At 55.5% G+C, this 20,765-nt stretch overlaps 6 protein-coding genes across 6 annotated transcripts; 2 read left to right on the forward strand and 4 right to left on the reverse strand.

Annotated features, from left to right (window-relative positions):
- Nucleotides 1-856: 856 nt before the first annotated feature.
- LTHEOB_2628 (Sulfatase) lies at nucleotides 857-2,521 on the forward strand (the record flags this gene model as incomplete). Its single annotated transcript, XM_035511461.1, has 1 exon — nucleotides 857-2,521. One exon carries the CDS (start codon nucleotides 857-859, stop codon nucleotides 2,519-2,521), a length of 1,665 nt encoding a protein of 554 aa, XP_035364337.1.
- Nucleotides 2,522-5,659: 3,138 nt separating this feature from the next.
- Nucleotides 5,660-6,511, reverse strand: LTHEOB_2629 (WW/Rsp5/WWP domain-containing protein; the record flags this gene model as incomplete). Its single annotated transcript, XM_035511462.1, has 1 exon — nucleotides 5,660-6,511. One exon carries the CDS (start codon nucleotides 6,509-6,511, stop codon nucleotides 5,660-5,662), a length of 852 nt encoding a protein of 283 aa, XP_035364338.1.
- A 296-nt stretch (nucleotides 6,512-6,807) lies between these two features.
- LTHEOB_2630 (uncharacterized protein) lies at nucleotides 6,808-7,458 on the reverse strand (the record flags this gene model as incomplete). The annotated part of the gene is made up of 1 exon (XM_035511464.1): nucleotides 6,808-7,458. One exon carries the CDS (start codon nucleotides 7,456-7,458, stop codon nucleotides 6,808-6,810), a length of 651 nt encoding a protein of 216 aa, XP_035364339.1.
- A 2,017-nt stretch (nucleotides 7,459-9,475) lies between these two features.
- LTHEOB_2631 (Carboxylesterase) lies at nucleotides 9,476-13,621 on the reverse strand (the record flags this gene model as incomplete). The annotated part of the gene is made up of 7 exons (XM_035511465.1): nucleotides 9,476-9,837; nucleotides 10,048-10,341; nucleotides 10,432-10,720; nucleotides 10,916-11,209; nucleotides 11,958-13,018; nucleotides 13,068-13,139; nucleotides 13,189-13,621. 7 exons carry the CDS (start codon nucleotides 13,619-13,621, stop codon nucleotides 9,476-9,478), a joined length of 2,805 nt encoding a protein of 934 aa, XP_035364340.1.
- Nucleotides 13,622-14,436: 815 nt separating this feature from the next.
- Nucleotides 14,437-16,109, reverse strand: LTHEOB_2632 (Tyrosinase central domain protein; the record flags this gene model as incomplete). The annotated part of the gene is made up of 10 exons (XM_035511466.1): nucleotides 14,437-14,645; nucleotides 14,694-14,754; nucleotides 14,806-15,041; nucleotides 15,088-15,141; nucleotides 15,195-15,338; nucleotides 15,399-15,406; nucleotides 15,462-15,533; nucleotides 15,585-15,598; nucleotides 15,653-15,812; nucleotides 16,021-16,109. The coding sequence occupies 10 exons, from the start codon at nucleotides 16,107-16,109 to the stop codon at nucleotides 14,437-14,439; spliced, it is 1,047 nt and encodes a 348-aa protein (XP_035364341.1).
- A 2,768-nt stretch (nucleotides 16,110-18,877) lies between these two features.
- LTHEOB_2633 (Pantothenate transporter) lies at nucleotides 18,878-20,592 on the forward strand (the record flags this gene model as incomplete). The annotated part of the gene is made up of 4 exons (XM_035511467.1): nucleotides 18,878-19,083; nucleotides 19,133-19,978; nucleotides 20,044-20,333; nucleotides 20,417-20,592. The coding sequence occupies 4 exons, from the start codon at nucleotides 18,878-18,880 to the stop codon at nucleotides 20,590-20,592; spliced, it is 1,518 nt and encodes a 505-aa protein (XP_035364342.1).
- Nucleotides 20,593-20,765: the final 173 nt, after the last annotated feature.

Genomic DNA, 20,765 nt, shown 5'->3' on the forward strand with positions numbered 1-20,765 from the left:
AAGCTGCGGTGGAAGCGGGAGGATTCAGGAGGGAGGCTGCGGCTCGGAAGCTTGGCATGCAAGTGGCGGCGTTGGGGCGATTTTTGCAGGCACCCGACTCAAACACACTCTCGCAATCGCTTGCGTAGATGGCGTGCCGGGTGACGAGCAGCATGACAGCGAGGCAGTATAAATGCACGACGTATCGGCCGATGTGGCATGTCCTTTTTGCCTTTTGTCTCGCAACGCCCCGACCTGCCCCGTCCGCCCGCCCGCCGGCGCGCTTGGCCTTGACTGTCGTCCGATTAGGGATGCGCTCACGTGCGCGCGCACCCAGTCACCGCTCGCAATGATCCCCGAGATTGCGGCACTCTGCATGCGCCGCCGGCCGCGTCGTCGTTGCACACACACGCAGCGAGGCCCCCCGGGACGAGCAGCCGCTCCCCATTGGCAATTCTGCCATTTGCACCAGAGCTGACGTGCTCGGCCGCTACCTCACTCTGACACAGGAGCCGCTAGGCCCGCCCAGGGTCTGTTAGGATTGCGCGGAGGAGCCGCGTCCATCACGCAATTTCTGGCGCTGGGACCTCACCGCCCTATGGCTTTAGCGCGCCCCCGTATAAAAAAGTCCACCACCGCCCGCCTTCGTCCCGCTCGCCACGGCATCTTCGTCCTGCTTGTTTCGGCTCGAATCCGCCGCCGATCTTTCACGCCTCGCACACTCCTGCCCGCTATCTTTGCCGCGTGACTTGGCAGAGAAAGGACGGCCCTCCCTCCCTGCTGACGTGTCAGACGCTGCAGCTGCCCATTGCTCGAGGCCTATATAGTCCTCGCGAGCCGCCTGTTCTTTGTCTCCGCACGCTCCCCTCTCTCCGCCATGGCTCCCCACGCTTCTCTCCCGGACACGCCTCCCAACGGCCCGCAGGAGACGGGCTACCTGCCTCCCGCGGGTGACCAGTTCCCCGTGAAGCCCAACATCCTGTACATCATGGCCGACCAAATGTCCGCCCCGCTGCTGAAGATGCACGACCCCAATTCTCCCATCAAGACGCCTCACCTGGACAAGCTGGCCGAGACGGGTGTTGTCTTTGACAGCGCCTACTGCAATTCTCCCCTTTGTGCCCCTTCCCGCTTTGTCATGGTCACCGGCCAGCTCCCGCACAAGATCAAGTCCTACGACAACGCCTCGCATCTGAACGCCGACGTGCCCACTTTTGCGCACTACCTGCGCCGCGAGGGCTACGAGACGACGCTAGCCGGTAAGATGCACTTCATCGGACCCGATCAGCTGCACGGCTTCGAGAACCGTCTGACGTCGGACATCTACCCCGGTGATTTTGGCTGGTCTGTGAACTGGGACAAGCCCGACGAACGCCAGGAGTGGTTCCACAACATGTCCTCGGTCCTGCAGGCCGGGCCGTGCGTGCGCTCCAACCAGCTCGACTACGACGAGGAAGTCATGTACAAGTCGACGCAGTATCTGTACGATCACGTGCGTAAGGGCGATAAGGAGCGGCCCTTCTGCTTGACGGTATCTCTGACTCACCCACATGACCCCTACGCTATCACCGAAGACTACTGGGACCGATACGAGGACGTCGACATCCCGCTGCCCAAGGTCACCATCGATCAGGACAGCCAGGACTCGCACTCTCAGCGCTTGATGAAGTGTATCGACCTGTGGGACAACCCGGTGCCTGAGGAGGCGATCCGCCGGGCTCGCCGTGCGTACTACGGGTCCTGCAGCTACGTTGACGATCAGGTCGGCAAGCTAGTCAAGGTTCTCAAGGATTGCAAGCTTGACAAGAACACGATTGTGGTTTTTAGCGGCGACCACGGAGACATGCTGGGCGAGCGTGGACTCTGGTACAAGATGTCTTGGCATGAGAATAGCGCACGCGTGCCGCTTATCATCAACTATCCGCCACGTTTCACTCCCCGCCGCGTCAAGGAGTCCGTATCGACCATGGATCTGCTCCCCACTCTGGTTGATTTGTCAGGAGGACGCATGGACTCGGGCCTCAGCATTGACGGTGAGAGCCTGTACCCGGCCCTCTGCGGACACCGCACCAGGGACGAGGTCATCGGCGAGTACATGGGCGAGGGCACCATTTCGCCCGTCATGATGATTCGCAGGGGCAAGTGGAAGTACACGTGCAGCCTGGTCGATCTTCCGCAGCTGTTCGATCTGGAGAAGGACCCTCAGGAGCTTCACAACGTTGCCGACTCGGAGGAGCCGGAGTACAAGAAGGCTGCAGCCGCCTTCGCCGAAGAGGCGAGCCGCAGGTGGGATCTGCAGAAGATCCATGACGACGTGCTCCAATCGCAGCGCATGCGCAGGCTGTGCTGGAATGCACTGAAGAAGGGCCGCTTTGAGTCATGGGACTACCAGCCACAAGACCTGGCCTCGCAGAAGTACATCCGATCGACAATTCCCTTGGACGATCTCGAGCTCCGCGCCCGCTACCCGCCTGTCGACGCTTACGGCAAGCCTTACATGACGCAGCATCCTCATGGCCTTGCTGCGGCCAAGGGTCAGTAGAAAGCCACTCAAATTTGTCAACGTGGGCAATCTCTGCCGCAAGAAACCAAAAGTTCTGTTCCGCCCGCTCGCAAGCGCGCCAGGCCGAACATTGGCTCGTTATGATACCATACCCCCACTGTTTGGAGCAAGATTTCGCACCTGGCTCATTCGTTTGACTGCTTGCTTGAGCTTTTTAGCGAGGCGTTGGGATGAGTTTCCGGTGAACGTGCTTGCTTTTTCCATTGCTATGCCGAGTATTTGAGGAGCATATACATGGCTGCGCATCGAGGAGCTTCGCGTAGCTTTTTCTTCTGTTTGTTTTCTTCGCTTCCAATGGGTTTTTCATGATAGTCGCAATTTAGCTACGTAGCATGGGTTCTAACAAACTGAATGATCAATGATATTGAACAAGGCCGTTTCACACTCATGCTTGCCGTGACGAGAAGATAAGCGGTCGATTGTGCTTGAGCAAGGGGTGACAAGGCAAGGATCAACACCAGCCCGATAGCAAGGCGTTCCACGACGGCGGTCAATCGTCGATTGGCAGATCACCCATAAATGCGGAGCAAAGTTGAAACGAATATGGAGAAGTTCTCCTGACAGAGGACGATTGATATGCGGCAACGTTGCATTGCAATTGGTGCCCGAGCCGTCGAGACGTGGGCTGCATACTTTTCGCCAAGAGGATCGGGGAAGCATTGCGTCGCCGCGTACGTAATGGATGCCAGGAGATGGAACGTCAAACGCGAAGTGGAAATGACGGTCTGGTGACAGGTTGGCCTAAGGGAAAGAGTGCAGCGGACGATAAGGAGAACATGCGGTACGACTCGGTACTCCACATGGTGATAAGTGGCAAATGTGGGTTGGAGACATTATCATAACGTTGGAGAATCGTTTTCCACGTACAGCAGCAAGCTTTAGACTTTGGTGAATATAGTTCAATTACAATGGAAGGCATTGGAGATGGTGTCTACATGGGTGCCGACCACACGGTGAGAATTGTGGCGGCCGTGAGTAATGGTCAAGGAGAAAGGAGTTAAAAGACGTCTACGAACGTGCTTTACGGCGAGCCTTGCGTCGGAGCAGCATCCGGCACGTTAACCCTCCTTCATGATCTAAGACGCGCCCAACGACGAAGCCACACGTCATCAATCGAGAGTCCAGGATGGAACATCTTATCATCACCTTTAGTCCCCCTTTTGTCCTGTTACTATCTCTTTGCTCGTCTGCATACGGCGGGTGAATCCATCGTGCTGCCTGGCGCATCGTGCATGACACGCATGCATACGCATGCAATCGAGAGCTGAGAGCAGGCCAGTTCAAAGACCACCAGCTCATCGATGGAGCACTGCGCCAGGCCGAAAACGGGAATCTTTAACCGCCCAATCACGCCTGTTAGCGATCGCCACGTATCACGCAATTCCTCGTGACCAGCTCATCCTCCCAGGCGCGGTGGGCCAATGGCCGTGGGTTTTTCTGCCAGTCCGTGCTTTTTTCCTACTACTGCTCGACGCTAGAGTACCCCGGACTTCGTTTGTTGCCTGACGCATGGATCGTACCCAGGCGAGGAGTCATCCAGCCCATCCAAAACAGCCGAGATGATAAAGCAAAATTCCTGGCAAAATCGACAGCCTTCTTCGGCCTTCCTTCCATTCCGGTCCGATTATTTGCTCGCGGATGGGAAAAAAAGAATGCTGATACGGCAGAGGTCTCACAGTAACAAAGTAAGGGCTGAGAAGGCGAGACCAGGCGAAAAAGAAACGAAAAGACGGTAGCGAGGTCCGCTCTTGCCGTGCAGCAGCTGCGGTGTGATCGATGTGCATATGCGCGGCTCTCGCAGATCCGTTTTTCTTGTCGATGATTTCTCGCCCGCTTTTTTCTTCGCTGCTGCTGCTCACTCTCACTGTCTCCGCTCCTACCGAAGGCACCAGCACACCCCTCCTCCTTCTCCTCCTTCGCGCTGGAACAGCAGCCTTCGGCCATGTCCGATGCGACCAGTCCACATTTAGAGGGGTAAAGTCCGTGGGTAATTTCAAAGCAGCGTTCATGCTCACGCGCTTCTGACCACCTTTGCTAAGCTGTGTGCATGTGTGTGTGCCTGCGTGTGCCGTTTCCCCTCCATCTCTTTCTCGTTCCGCTCATACACCCCCCGGTCTTCCTTGACAAATCCAGCTCATTCCGGCCCTGCTTATGGGGCAGCCGTCGAGCTCCGACGCGTGTAACGGGACCGAGTGTTCGACCGGAACGGGAAAGGCGGAAGTCTCGGGAAAGCTCTGGCTCGTGACGCAACCAGTGCGTGGCGGAATCTGGCCGGCGCATTGCGCGAGTGGAAGCACGTGGTCCTTTTTTCTCCTCTTTCTTTCTCCTTCTTTTGTCGCGGAGGCCGTGCTTGGTTGCTGGCGGCAATCCATTACGTGGAGTCTTTAGTGATGATGCAATGTTTTATTAGAGAGAGAGAGTTGGGTGCTTGGTCTGATTATTCCTGCCCGCAAGCATTGCATTTCTGGACCTCTTATCTCTCGACGCCAGCCTGCCTTTTTTTATTCTTTGGTTACTCTGCTGAGCGGCGCGGCCAGTCAGCCCGGTACGCTTGGTTGAGCTATGGGCGGGAAGACGCATCTCTCTCCCCCGCATCGCGGGGAAGTGGGGAAAAAAGATTAGCGTTTTATGCTAAGGATTACACTCCGTGCTAGCAGATCGTTGGTCGAAAGCTCTAACTTACTGGCCGTACTCTCTGCCTGATATCTCTGACTGGGCGTTTCCTAAATCGGATTTTAAACAGAGCGATACGGTTCTGCTTGAGATGTGTGGAATATGTAGAATTTGGCATTGTAAAATGGCTGGCTCATAACTGCATGTGTGACACGGAAAATTGGTGATTTTGCGCTAGAAATTTGTATAAAGGGCATCATATCTTGTCTAGTCACCGTCTCAGCAACCTACAGCGTTAAAAGTAAGAAGATTTTGCCCACATGTATAGCCATGCTTTCACGCACAAAAGCTCAACAGGTTGCAGCTCAATCCTAACATCAATCACCAGATAAAATATGCACTGAAAAATATTCAGGACGGCACATATCGTCAAAGAGAAGGGGTATCAATTTCATAAGCCGTGCCTCATAAGCCGTCTACCTGGACCTCTCAATCCGAGCCATCTTAAAACAACAAGCTTCCCAACAAGGCACCACCCAAGAAGCCGCCCAGAAGCGGGAACCCGTATCCACCACCATAGCCGTATCCGTTGGGTCTATAATACGGCGTGTCGGGGCGCAAGAACCTGGCGTTGGGGTCGTTGTAGGGCCCGTTGGCGTAAGGGTTGTAGCCGTAGGCGCCGGAGGGGAAAGGCTGCTGGTGGAAGACGTCCGGAGGCGGGACGACGTAGACGTCGCGGCCGTCGCGGTCCTTGCACAGGAACTGCGGCTGGCCGGTCTGGATGGCGCGCGAGAGGGCGCGGCGGGCGGCGAGGTGGGCGGCGTAGGCCTGGCGCTCCTGCTCGGCGCGCTGCTGGCGGTCGGCGACGCGCTGCTGGTGGTTCGTGTGCGTGATGCGGTCCTTGATGCGCCGGCCCAGCTTGTGCAGGCCGTGGACTTCTTCGTTTGATCCTGTAGTGGCTGCTGCTGGTGCCGCCGCCGCCGCTCCCGCTCCCACTCCTTTTTTGTGGTGCTCGTCGTCGTCGCTGCTCTCGGCGGCGATGTCTTGTAGGCTTATGCTGCGGTGCAGGCGGGTGATTTCCTCGCGCTCGTCGGGTGAGAGGGTGGAGAGGTACTGCTCGTCGTCGTAAGGGTGGTGCCATATGGAACGCGGCGGATCGGCGCGAGTGTCGACGAAGAACTGGTGCTCGGTCTTGGAGTCGTATTGTCGGATCCAGCCGGCAGGCAAGGGACGCGCCTCGTCTTCCATGCTGCGCCGGTGTTGTGCTGGAATGCCATTCCGGGCGCCGTGTTGTGAAGCGGCAGAGGAGCCGGTAGTGCTTGTTGCGGCCTCGTAGGATGGCGGCTGGTCTGCCATTTTTTCTTTAGGTTGGGTCTGGAAGGAGAGAGGAACGGAGTTTGGCGCAGTAAGGGTCTCGCGTTTTGTAGGGCACAGTGTGGCGTGTTTGTCTCTCCAGTGATGTCACACCCGCAGCGCACCGCCACACTTCTCGAATGCTCGCGCGTATTACATGTGATTCCGTTTGCAGTGGCTGTGCCTTCAACGTACTGTGCTGATGTTAGCGCGAGGCCATTACAGAAAAAAAAATCGACACTCTCGTCCGGATGATAGCTTCAACTACCCATGACACGAGTAAGTACTTACTTTTGAATTCACCTGCCAGGTCTCTGACCGAGAAATCCATTGTTCAAGGTCATGATGCGGCGGAACCTGTGGCGCTCGTCCTCTTTCTTCTTCTCTTCGATGGCTTTGGCAAGAACTCCAGAATCCCACCACACCTTTCCTTCGTAGATGTGAAGACCCTGGTAGCCTCTCTTCAGACGGTTATCTTGTTCTTCGGCCTCAATGCCTTCGTCGGGCATTTCCTCAGATGCAGGCTCCTCGACAGTGCCGACGATGAATTCAAACATGCGTGGGATCTCGACGATCCTCTCCTCCTCCCAGCCCTTCAACCTGCAAAGCATGACTGCCTGCACGCTGATGACGTGCCTCTCGCCTTCTTTGAGAGAGCGCACATCTGGACCAAAAACTCGGGCCAGGCATGTTTGGTGGTGCATGAACTCGAAGTCGCCGAAGCGTGATTTGATGCCGGTCCAGATTGAGTCAGACGAACGGTACGTGTTGTTTGTGGTGTCGAAGAATGCCGCGTCGTCGGCGAAGAAAACGCCTCCGTCATGGGCTTCAAAGTCGAGGCTGTCCAGTGCATTCAAGTAGCCATTGACAATGCGGAGCGCAGGGATATCGGTGTAAGGCGTCAGAGAACCCATGTGGGTGTACATGGAGGGGCATTGGGTCTGTGCCATGGTGAATTCCTTGGGGCAAATGGAGGGTGGAAGAAAGGCGTGGAATGTGAGGAATTGAAGCTAAGAGACAAACGTCGCCTTAAATGGCACAATTGCTGCCAACGTAAGGACGCTCTAATCATCAGGGCCGCACGCCATATCAGGCTATTCGGTTGGCCAGCGGGGGAAGAAGTGGGGCATCTGGGGGCCAAGGCTAAAATCTGACCTCAAACCCCGGATCTCAGCGCGGCACCTTGTTGGCCAGCTGCCATCACGGTGTCGGGACCCTGCGCCACCAGCACGACACGTGCCGCTCCACGGGTGCATTCCGTTGTTGAGGCGCAGCCGAGGTGCAGCGAGGTGCGGTTGCGTGCGGAGCTGGCGGAAAGTCGGCGCAAAGGAAAGCGAGGGCCACAACTGGCGCCAGGATCACGCAGAGTCCCACTCTTCTCTCACAATGACTCCAGAACATCTGACTTCGCACCCTCTCTCCCTCTCCCTGCCTTGATGCCTGCCTCGCTCCAGCCACACCCGTGACGTCGCTTTTCACATGCCCCGGCAGCGCCAATGGCTTAACTCAGTGCTGCTCCGATACCGTGGCTTTGGAAGACGATCTTACCCCCATTGCCGGGCCCTATGGTTTGCCTGATGACTTCTCCTCGTTGATCTTTCTCTCATTACCTCCTCGATTCTGGCAGCCATTTCCCATATGAGAACAGCAAGCCCTGGATTTGACTCGTGAACTCACCATCCGTTTGCCCGAGGATGAAGGACGCCATGATGTTGAAGCGGAACCGCACCATCTCCACAATGCCTGCCTTCCATTGTCAGTGATCCCCGGCCTCTTGACTCGGTATCCACTGCAACCTGGGGATACTGCAATCCCTGATCATACATGAGTTGGGGGCTTCTCCGATCAATCCCCGGCTCCAACTCACAACTTCACAGTATTCCCTCGACCTGCCCGCCGCTACGGCAAGCCGCAGTCTAAGCTTGACGCCGCGCCAGCTCTAGCGCAGCCGTTCAGCCCGGACACTTCGGTAAGCGGTCCGGTCCGATGTGTCAGGTGATGCAACCGTCAAGCTATTTTGAAGCTGCTGCTTCCCGCACAACATCTCGGAAATTGGTTCTGACAAATAAACCAACACGAGCTCCACTCGTGAGCACTGCTCGCCGGAAGCCTTTGCTGCTCACTGCATCTACACCAAATTCTTTGTTCTCTTATGCACTCATTGTTGGCACCCCAAAACAACGTCCCACTTTCAACAGACCTCCACAATGCCCTTGTCCACATTTGAACACTTTCAAATGTCTTTAACAAGACGAGGCAAAAATCTACATAAAAAGCAGACACTAATCGGATCATCATCAACAAGTGTCTTCGAACTCACACCAACTTCTTCACTCTTCACTTTCAGACTACCATCCACACAGCCCTACATCTCTCTTAAAAGGTCTTCTAACCCAACTACCGCCTTCAACATGCCACCGCCACCGGTCATGATCTGCTGCAAGTGCGGAAGCGAAACTCCAGAGAAAAACAACGTTGGCTGCGCCTGCTGCGGCCATGAGCGCAAGAATGGTTGCTGCTCATCTCTTTATCGACTGCGTTAGTCGCGTCGACGTGATTGCCCCAATTCTCTGAGGATTCCATTCGGAACAGTGTATGGTATCTTAGTGCGCTGGTAAGTTTTGAAACGTCCCCCTTAGAATTTGAAAAATTTCCTTTATTTTTTTTTTTGAAAAAAAAAAAGAGAAAGAAGAGCGTACAAATCCCCTGAAAGAGGGGAAAAGAGAAGTAGAAGACCCGAGTAGAAATATCTTTAATCAATCATGGAAATACGCCGAAATTTTCTTCACAATTTGATTGCTGCTCTAAGTGAAGGTTGAATCTGCCCGCAGAAAGTCATAAGAAACGACCGTCTTACCACTACTCCTTTAAACCACAAGCGAGGCATCCCAATCCACAGACAGTGCTAAACGCCCATCTAACCCCAATTCCCCACCCACATCCCCACCTATCCCCATCTAACCTCGATCAAGTCTTCAACATCTCCCCCACCACGCTCCTCACTTCCCCACCACTAGCACTAACATCCACCATCTCCGCCTTACCACCATCCGCCGCCGCCGCGGCAGCAGCAGCATTCTGCTGCTCCTCAACGCTCTGCCTAACGCCGCTGCGCACGAGCGGCGAGCGCATCAGGCGGTCGAAGTCGTGGACCATGTGCGAGTTCTCGAGGTTGCTCAGGGCCGCCTCGTTGCCGCGCGGCACCATCTCGGCCTCGTAGCGCTTCACGGCGTCGTGCAGCGCCGCGGCGGTGCGCTCGGGCATGGCTTCGACCTGCTTGACGAATTGGTCGCAGTCGAGGATGGCGTTGTTGAGGCCTTGGCCGCGGTCTAAGTTTTTGGCCGCCCTTGTTAGTGGAAAAGATGGAAAAAGGGTCCCGAGAAAAGAGCGAAGGTCGGGAGGGCAAAAAAAAGGGAAAAAGGAGAGAGGAAGGGGGTTAGGCTGGAGCTAGAGAGAGGGAGGGAGGGAGGGAGGAAGGGAGGAAGGGAGGGAGGGAAAAAAAAAAGGAAGAAGCCGTGCATCCCTTTCCCAGCACTTACGAGGCGTCATGGGATGCGCCGCATCGCCGGCGAGCGTGACCTTGCCGCGGGCCGGCGAGTCGTCCCAGCTGCGCGTCGGCCAGTAGGGCAGGTAGTTGGACCAGGCCTTGCGGTTTTCGTCGATGCCCTCGGCGATGGCTCGGAAGGGCTGCGCAAAGGGCTTCGCGCGCCGCTTGATGTCGCGGATGATGGTCTTGCTGTCCGACAGGAAGTCCAGCGGGCCCTCGTGCTTCCACCCGCACATGAAGACGAACTCGATCTCGCCCGGGTCCTTCTTGCCGTTCGCGTCGTGGACTGTATTATCGCATTCTCTCGTATTAGCCTGATGTCTCCTGCCTATTTTTTTTTCTCCTTCGAGAGGGTGCAAAAGAAGAAAACACTTACCGCCCATCCACATAAAGGTGCCGTTGGGATGGTACAGGGCGCAGATGCGATGGTGCTGGTTCAGCAGGTCGCGCGCCCTGTCGGCCGGGAGGGTGGACACCAACATGGAGTTGACGAAAGGCGAGTCCAGCAGCTTGCCCTCGACGGGCCCGAGCAGGTACTCCCGCGTCGGCGAGTGCGCGCCTTCGGCCCCGACGAGGACCGTCGCCGTGTGCTGCGTGCCGTCCTCGAAGGTCGCCGTCACGCCGGGCCCGGACGTCGTGTCGATGCTGGCTAGGCGCTTATTATACTTTTAGGGTTCAAACGAACCAGTGGTTACGTCGTCAGCTTTCAGCTGATCGATGAAAAGTGACAGCAGCAAAGCGACATGAGCGTCGAGAAATCGAAATGAACATGTTGCACGCATTTAACAGGGGGTGCAGAGCAATGGAGCAGACGGGCATGATTGAAAATGGAAAGCGCGAAGGGGAGTCGGACTACCTACGCGGATATCGATGCCCCTCCCCATGACCCTCGCGAACTCCCGCCTCCGCAGCCGCAGGTAATTGGGCGTCGGCACCACGTTGAGCACCTCTCCCGTCGCGCCGTTGAACATGGGGAAAGAGGCATCGTCGGACGGCATAATGTTGTCGACCTGGGCGTTGATGATGCGCTCCCGCACGTCGGCCGGCAGGCAGGACTCCAGCGGCGTCTGCGCCCAGTAGATGCCAAAGTCCCAGTCGCGCGACCGCTGGTCCAGGCTTTCGTCTTGTTCGAAAACGGTGCAAGGGATGCCGGTCTATAGTCGTGAAAGTAAAAATGTGGCGTAAGTTTCTATATCTTTATGCTCCTGCCTAAAAGGGACTCCTACTAATTTAGTAGTGTTACAACTTGAGTACACTTACCTTCCGCAACCCTTGAGCTATCAGCCGGCCACCGGAGCCTGGATGAAGCCCAAGTCAGTCATGAGAACGAGCCAAAGGGTGGTCAAGCAACCAATACCAGCTCCAATCACCATGACAGAGATGTCTTCGTTTATACTCCCCATGGCTGCTGATCGATGTGAGAATAGCGCGCGGCGTAACACAAAAGTAGCGAAGAGGAAACTTTAGAGAAAGTAAGCAATGAGAGGAGTCCAGCTCTTATTTAGCTGTTGCTGGACGCGAGGGGTTCCGTGTTCCTCAAACATTGGGGCCGAAATGCTTATCCCGGTTCCTTCCCTGGGTGCATCGCGGGGAATCTTGCATGGCTCCGAACAGGGTAGCGTCGCCGCTCTTCTCCACTTTGTGGCACCTCTGCATGTGGGGGCAAGCTTTGTAACCTTTGCGTGAGATTTTGATATCCATTAAGAGCGGGTATACATGTAAGATAACAAAGAAGAGAATAAGCAACAAATAAAATAGACGCTGCTGTCCAACAAGTCAGCTCAAATCTCTCGTGAGCATCCTCCCCCGTTAGTTTAAGACAACGCGGTTCTGTGAGCTGAAAAAGCTACACGCCGCCGAATTGTCAGGGTCTTCCTGCACGTCTATTGACTTATCATTTACCTGCAGGACGCTAAATCCAACGCTCTCTCCGTCCGCAATACTGCCGTTCCCGCCACTCGAATAAGAGGGCCAATACGGTGCACGCGGATCCCGTAGCGGGTTAGGGTCAAATGTAGTCGCGAAGCTGATCCAATACGATGACATGATGTCTGCAAGCGTCGCATTGTTCGCACTCGGAAAATTGATAGATTTCGATGTTAGAAACGGGCCTGTGGCGCCGTGCAGCTGCGACCCAGCCGAGAAGACGAGCTTGAAGACGGCCGACGTGTTGAAGGCCTGGTCCGTGAACGCCGTCGCCATGTAGTACGTAGGACAGTTGATGATGAAGTCCCCGAACCAGGTTTGCCGTTGGAAAAATGTCGAATTGTACGCGCTCTGTGGGTAGAGCTGGTTGAGACGGCTAAAGAACGACGGCCCAGCTGCAGGAAACAGGTTCATGGCATCCGTGATGGTTTCGCTTAGGGTGGTGGCAGTCTGGTTCGAAAAAATGTACCCTTCGTACGCGTCGCGGTCGAGAAGAACGGGCACTTTGTGGAAGTTTCCTTGTTTGAATTCATCGCCTGGAAGCTGGCGGATGAACTTGCCGTCAACAACTGGGCCATAGTTGAAAGTGCCAAAGCCATAGCCCGGCGACGGATACGTGATGTTCGACACGCGTTGGTTGATTAATTGCAGGTCCGACGACTCCAGTTTCCGAAGACAGGCCAAATCTGAGCAGTTGCCCAATTGAAGCGTGGTACGGTACTGACGCTCCTGCCCACTTTCGCTCAAAAACGGGGTCCACCACGGGTATTCGGGAATGGCAGCGGAGAATGGAGGCTGATCGAAAGCGCCACCGGCGGTGAGCTGCAAGGTGACACTACCGCCTCCGGCAGATCCGCCCCAGATTGTCACCCGGCTAGAATCGCCGCCAAAGGCTTTGATATGCCGCTGCACCCAGTCAAGAGCAGCTCTCTGATCAAGCAGGCCAGCATTCAGATCACCCCTCTCTTTAATGTCAGATCCAGCGAGAAATCCAAACAATCCGAGCCTGTACTGAACCTCGACAAAGATTAGACTTCCTGCGGTGTGTCAGCAGCGAGTCTTTCAGCTCTTGGCAGCAGGACAGACCATTGGCTTTATGCACGATTGCGTCACCCGGTGAGACGAGTTCTGGAGAGCCCACTGTATATCCTCCGCCATCTGTGCAGGATGTTAGTCTCCCAAAATCTGGCTTACAGCTGGTACGTACGGAGCATCACAAACACCGGTAGCGAGTCTCCCGTAGGATTTTGCGGAGCTTTTACGTTGAGAAACAAGCAATCTTCTGACTGCGGAAGGTCCTGAAAATAGTACTCCGGGCCAAAGGCCGGGGCAAAAACGCTGCCTTCGGCTTCAACCAGCGATATTGGGACTGCCTGATAGCATATGGGTGGAGACGACGTCGCATTTACAGTCTGACCGGTAAAGTTATTTGAAGCCTCGATCGGGCGTGGCGCCCGCCAGCGAAGGCTGTCTAGAGGCGGCTGGGCATATGGGATGCCGTAGAAGTAGTTGATCTGGGCCGTCTCATTCGTGAATCCCGTGTACGTAACATAGCCTAGGTCGACAGTTGGTGGGTCGGCTGCGGAGGCTAACAAGGCGAGGAGGCCCAAAGCCAGAATCGAAGCCGTGGTTAACCCCATGATAGCGGAGGGGTGAAAGGATGGTGCTTGAAAGACAGGCTCGACGCGCTTATAAGCGCTTGCCAGCTGGACGAATCGGCCAGATGCATTTGAGACATTGTGAGCGAGGCTGGGCAGGATGTGCTGTGTACGGCAGGCCAATCGCCATGCGGTACCACAAGTGGATCAAGGCCACCGAAGAAGGCAGCGACTAGCCGTAAAGTATCGTGTAGCTTAAATGAAAATGGCCGTGCATCATGTTGAGGGTAGATGATTCATTCGAGATTGCGGCTCGTTGTCAACAATGCTTTTCTGGATTTGAGCAGGCATGAAAGCTTGACATGCTCAACAGGTCAGGGTGAATGCTAGATAGGCGGCCGGGGTGCAATGTCAATCAGCCGCAGTGAAGCGCTAGACGCAGTAGTACGTCTCAGACGAAGTAACATGGGTGGCAGACCCCGCAATGCTGCGTGTGCGGGACAAGCCGCGATGAGCCATTGTGATGGGCAGAGTAGTGCTGACGTAGTTGGTAAAGCGGGGCCGAGAATCCCGGACGGAGAGCCGATTAGGTAGTTTGGTCGTCTCGCCCCCCACGTGCTTAGCTGCTGTGCTGTCCCTCTTCAGTCAGCGCTCTCTCACATGCAGAATTCCGTTGGACCTAAAAGGACATGTAGTACAGCTGCGCAGCTCACCGGCGCCGTGCGAGTGTGCTTCGTCGCACAACCGTTTTCGCAAGACATTTGACAAGCAAGCCACAACGTGTCTCTCACGGTATTACTGCCTATACAACAGCTTAGTATATCCACTGTTATGGAACCCTCGCCTAACCATCTCGCTCAGTACAGCTCGTCGTACTCGTAGCAGAGCACGCCATCTTGGATATCCATTACATCGCCCACTCTCACCCAGCTCGAGTTCGATGCGTGCCCGACGTGCATCTGATAGTCCAGTGTAATGTTCTGATACGCAACGTCGCCGTAGAAATTGAACGGGTAGGCAAATTGCGTGTCTGGTCCGGATATGTCCTTGACGCGTGTCGCGAAATCTACTTTTGTCAGCACTGGAACACTGCCTGCCGCTATACATGACGCACCTCGCTTTTCCCACGTCCACCAGATGCGATCCATGTTGGCATGATGGAAGAAGAAAAGAGGCTGCAAGCTGGTCAGCATACGGAATGATCCAGACCCGAGGCGGCTGCTTACATCCGACGGGCTATTGTACAAATCACCAATGGCGCCCAGTTCTCCACCGACGCCAAGGTGACCGCCGCCATGGTACGTCAAGCCGTCGACATTGACTTGGCCTTCTGTCACAATGTCGAATTCCTGGAACGTCTCTCCGGCAAGCGCCCTGTCCACCATCGTCATGTTCAGCTTTTGCGAAGCAAGCCAGGGGCTAATGTCCCGCGTGAGGCAACGAGGGTTGTACGCCGTCGAGTCTGCGTCTGTCAGCCCTGACCTGCCACAATCCGCATCAAAACGTACTGTTGGGGCCCATGTTGACCGTGTAGTTTCGGAACGGACCGTCGGTGACGCAACCTTGAAGCCACGTCAGTTTCCTGCTCACCCCACGCGACTGCTTTTGGACGTACCGCCGCCTGTTTTGCCAGGGATGTGCAGTCGCACGCTGGTGTCGTTGCTACTGTCAATGTAGTATCCGTTTCCGCCGAAACCCGTAACTGGATCGAAGACCGGCGCCTTTAGGAAGTCCTCTTCTGTGGCATCCAGGGTCCAGTCTGCAGGAGATTGTCAATTCCGAATCTGCGACAGAAAAAAGAAGCGGAGGAGTGACTGACCCCAGTATCTAATGCCAAGTTAGCAACCTTCCACATTTTCCACTTCGCTGGCTTTTCACTTACGGCTGTCCACCCGTCCAACCGCACTCGTTGCGGAGAGCTGATTCATAGGAAGCAACATAGTAACGATGCCAGCTGCGCGCTCTGGTGAGTAATTTATCTCATAAACGCAAGCCGCCGACGTACGCTTGAAAGTGTCCCTGACAGAAGTAAGATTAGCGCCCAGCGTTATACGATCGCAATGATGTACATACGACAAAGTGAACGTAATCAGTTGCGTTGATGTGTAGCGCTACAAAGTCGTCGTATCGCGTACGGGCACCGGAAAAGTACGATGTCGTCCTCGCGCTCTTGGTCTGGAGACACTTGACTGCGTCGATGTAGGACCTTTTCTCGTTATCGGATAGTTTTCTCCTACAACGATATACCATTAGCTCTCCGGAACTCTTGCTTTCCTTTAGCAGCAGAGTGGGCACGCCATTCACGTAGAAATGCCGGGCACGATATTCGCTACGACAGCGAAGCTGAACCCAACACCAAGGCTCCGAGAGAGAAGTTTGCGTCCTTTCGGGTTGCAAATATGTGCGGGCCGGTTTCGGCAAGCCGAGTGATGTTCACTCACCATTCTTTTCGGACCGGAGGGTCAGAGCACTTCGCCGAAGCGAGAGACACTAGTGCCAGTACAGCCAACAGGTTCTTGAGCAGCGTCATCTTGCGTGCCAACAAGGAGTAGGGAAGGTGAAATAAAGTTCTGCCGAATTTAAGCTTCGACCTGGCTGGGCGTCCTCCTTGGTTCTTATGAAGAAATCACATCGAGTGACCGCGTAAGTAGGCCGACCCAAGCGATATCGGAAACAAGGCCACCGATGGCAAAACGTCGAGTGGGAACCCGAATGATTCGCGGAGTCTGCTTCTGGAATCCGGAGGCTGAAAACACTGCAAAAAAAGTAAGACCAGACGAGTCGTATGCGGAAGGTGGGGAACATTTGTGGACGCTAATGAGAGTGCATACGCGGACTAGGGGAGGATCTGAAGCAGAGACCGGCTGGTGACCAAAAGCCACGATTAAGAGCTACAAAAAGCAGTTACAGGGTGGATACAACGGACCTATTTTTTTTTCTCTTCATTTTCTCTAAATAGTAGTTGAGCAGGAGATCTCTGTGCAGGATGGATAGGCCTGAGGCGCATGTTTCGAAGCATTGCTGCGCCCAGGAGACCATCCGGTGGCGAAGAAGACATTGAAGCAAACAAAAATGGCTGAAGCATAGTGGTTTTGATAGCGCGTTCTGGATGCATCCATCAGGACGCGCGACACAAGCGGCGGCCAATTGCCACGCGGCAATACGACGCTAGATAATTACTTGCATGAAAAGCACCGGCTATGGTTCGTCGAGGCAGCCGCACTTTGATAGCGGTAGTGGCTCCGCGTAGCCGTCTATCCGTTGAATTTTCTGTTTCGAAACGTAGGTGCGAAATTGAACGGGGGTGGACGTGTTTGAAACGGAGAGCCGCACAGTCTGCAAGCTGGGCTGAGTCGAAACAATGTCTCAAGAGCCGAGCATCATCCGACTGTTTGTACTCGGCCTACCCGTGATTCTCCTGTTCGGGGTCGAACTTACCGGGGCAATGCAGATTTAGATCGTGCTATTCCTTTTCAGCGCTGATCTCACTGGTGGCGCTGAGATGCAGAAGACAGGAGTGCCACACAAGCCACCGAGTGTATCAGCAGATTTCCCACGTGGCTACTTGCAGTAAATCTTGGAAAATTTCGATATTCATCAACGTCTGGTGAGTTTTTCTTTTTCCTCTGCTTCTGATTGGCTGTTCTTGCTTTCTTGGTAGCTTGAACCATCAGTCGGCCGCACCGATTTCTGGCTATTCTTCTTTCTTCTCTCGTATAATCTCGCAAGATAACCCCACTTTGTCGCCAAGATAGCAGGAGAAGCGGTGAAAGAGGTCATATAGGCCATGAAAGTCGAACCTCATCAGTCTTCGGTTGCGGCAGGCGGATGGGTCAACTGAAATGAAGTGCCTGTTCCTCGCTACGCGATGACCTGTCTCTGCACATTCGCTAGATCGCCGTAGCTCTTCAGTCCGATAAGGACAATCCAAAGGCCTTTTGCGTACTCTTTCTGCCAAAAGCTGAGACATGCTTCCCCTGACACCATTGATCGGATGCACATATCACACGAACGGCGAGCTTCTAATAGTATCTAACACTCGTAACGGGTCAGAGTGTTGAAACTAGGCATAAAGTTAGAGAATGCTGTGGAAAGAATTAGGCGGTGCCCTTCGACGGTATTTCAAGCGACTTGAGGCTTGTGCGCCAAGCATTGCTGAACAGACCGAGGACGCGTCAACGCGACCAGGACGTCGGGAGACTGGGATGAGATGCGCGGAATACTCATCAGCACCATGCCATCGGATAACGTGCATATCCGAACACGAGGGTTGTTGAGGAAGCCGGGTACTTTACCATCCGGTCGGTGATGGGACAAAAGCGTCCTAACGCGTCTTGGGTATCATTCGAGCGAGCATCTCTCGTCAGACAAACTTGGCGACCAGGTCAAGAATGGAGAGAGGCGGTGATTTGGCCGATCGACTGCGGTACTGGCGGTCTTCTGGCCGCGGCTGAACTGGGAATAAGGCCGCTTGGCTCTGGGGGTTGGCAACGGCGTAAATACTAGGTGTGGCTACGCCAGGTTGCGGGAATGGCGGCGTTGGATGGATATTGTGGAGAGCGGAGGAGACTCAAGCCATTGGCGTCGGTGGAGGCCGGTGCCAAGAGCGCAGGTCTGTCAGCAGACGGCAAGAAGCGGAGCATCGGGGAGGAATGTGGTGATTGAGCGGAGATTAGGAGATGGGGAGCGCATGGAGGCCTCCGCCCTCGTCCGAAGTGCATCATGATTCGTCGGGTGGATTTGAGCGGCAGGCGGAGGCTGCGCTTTCGTCCAACAGAAGGGAAGCTCTCGGTTGATTCTCTCCCGACGCGAGGGTGCAAGGAGAGCAGCAGAATCAACGCAGCCGTGTAACCAAATGTCTTTTGACCCGTCGCAGCGGCTCTGCACGCGGTCGGCACTCATTTAATGGCGCGGGTGTCGGGCTTTGCAAAGGCTTGGGGGCGGGAGGGCGTCGGCAAGCTCACAGGTAGAAGAATGCCCAGGCTCAGATACCCCAGACTGACGCGCGCTGCCGGGCCGATTTCCCCATGGAGGTGTGCGAGGGCGGGCGGAGAGTGGGACGAGCGCTGTGCTCACGCCCGCCACCACTGCGGGGAAGCGCTCCATTGGTTTCTAAGCCTGGGCCGGTTACATCGCCCGTCCTTGGCCAGACAAGCTCGGTGAATGAACGCGGCTCATCTCAACACGCCGCCGACCCCATGCTGCTGGACCCACCCATTAGATCAGGTCTTTAAGGTCGCTTGCTTCCCCAGGTTTTTTGTGGAGAGCGCGCCCTGTCACTCACACATCACCCCAACCATGGCGACGTCTACCCCCGAAATCGCCCTGGACGAGAAGCGCGATGTCGAGCACATCGACCAGGAAGAATTCGGCCAGCACATGCACATCCCGAAGAGAGAGGCGCCGCCTTTGGTGCGCGACCTGTCGCCCGAGGAGAGGGCCGAAATGGAGAAGAAGCTGCGCCGCAAAATCGACCTGCGTCTGATGCCAATGGTTATCATCATGTACGTGCCGCGCAATGGCTGCACAAAAAATAGACTGACCGCGTACCAGGTACATTCTCAACTACATTGATCGCAACAACATTGCCGCAGCTCGCCTGTCCGGCATGGAGGAGGACCTCAATCTGAGCGAGAGTCAATACCTGACATCCGTCAGCATTCTGTTCGTCGGTTACCTCCTTATGCAGGTCCCTTCCAACCTGTACCTGAACAAGATTGGCCTGCCCGCCATCTACCTTCCTGCCTGCATGATCGTTTGGGGCGTCATCTCCACTGCCACCGCAGCCTGTCAAAACTTCGGCGGCCTCGTCGCATGTCGCTTTTTCCTGGGCTTCGTCGAGGCTGCCTACTTCCCGGGCTGCCTGTTCTTCCTCTCGTCGTGGTACACTCGCAAGGAGCTGGGCCTGCGCACTGCCATCCTCTACTCCGGCGCTCTCATTTCCGGCGCCTTCTCCGGTCTGATTGCTGCCGGCATCAGGGGCAATATGGACGGCGACCGCGGCCTACGCGCCTGGAGGTGGCTGTTCATCATCGAGGGTGCCGCCACCATCTTCATCGCCTCCTTTGGCTTCTTCATTCTTCCCAACTTCCCGCGTACCACCAAGTGGCTCACCGAGCAGGAGCGCCAGCTGGCTGTCTGGCGCCTGCAGGAAGACATTGGTATGGATGATTGGACGGGAACTGAGGACCAGAGCCTGTGGACTGGCTTCAAGCTGGCGTGCATGGACGTCAAGATGTGGGTCCTCATGGGACTTCTCTTCGGAATTGTCAGCGCCGGCAGCGTCACCACATTCTTCCCGTCTGTTGTCGAGACGATTGGCTATGGCCAGGTTGAGACGCTACTTCTGACTGCGCCTCCGTACTGCCTGGCCGTCATCACTACGGCCTTGAACGCATGGTAAGCTCCCCCTTAACACCTCCACACCATTCGCTGCCGCCAAAAAACTTACGAAACCCCGACAGGCACGCCGACAAAACCGGCGAACGCTACTTCCATGTCGTGCTCCCCATCTGTCTGGGCATCGCGTCTTTCATCCTCGCCGCCGCGACGCATTCCACTGCGCCGCGCTACGTCGCCATGATGCTGATGGTGTCCGGCGTCTACACCGGCTACGTCGTCGTGCTGGCCTGGATCTCCAACACGATTCCGCGCCCACCCGCCAAACGTGCCGCCGCCCTCGCCTTCATCAACGCTGTGTCCAACAGCTCGTCCATTTGGACCTCGTACCTGTACATCAACCCGCCGGGCTATGGTGAGTCTCCCCCCACTACTCCTTCTTTGGCTCTCTCAAGCCTCGTGCTGGCATGAATTAGCATGCTGACTTTCACTTTCCAGTCATCGCCTTCTCCGTAGACTGCGCCATGCTCGGTTTGGCCGCCATCTGCGCGACCATACTGCGCTTCATCCTGGTGCGTCTGAACAAGAAGCTGGACCGGGGCGAGCACGTCGAGGGTGCCATCAACGCCGTTCCGGGCCAGGCTGCAGACAGGGGATTCCGCTTCTTGGTGTAAATATTTTATACACTTATCTGATGAAATGTTTGTGGGAGATTTTGCGACGTGTGCATACATACAGTCGCCAATAGACATACGCCACGTACGTCCTGCGTTATCTGTGCCATACTGGCCTATCACGTTCTATACCCTTTGGTGCCTGCTCTTTGATAAATCAAGGTTGTACTCAA

The sequence above is a fragment of the Lasiodiplodia theobromae genome, assembly GCF_012971845.1.
Source record: "Lasiodiplodia theobromae strain AM2As chromosome Unknown scaffold_6, whole genome shotgun sequence".
NCBI lineage: Eukaryota > Fungi > Ascomycota > Dothideomycetes > Botryosphaeriales > Botryosphaeriaceae > Lasiodiplodia > Lasiodiplodia theobromae.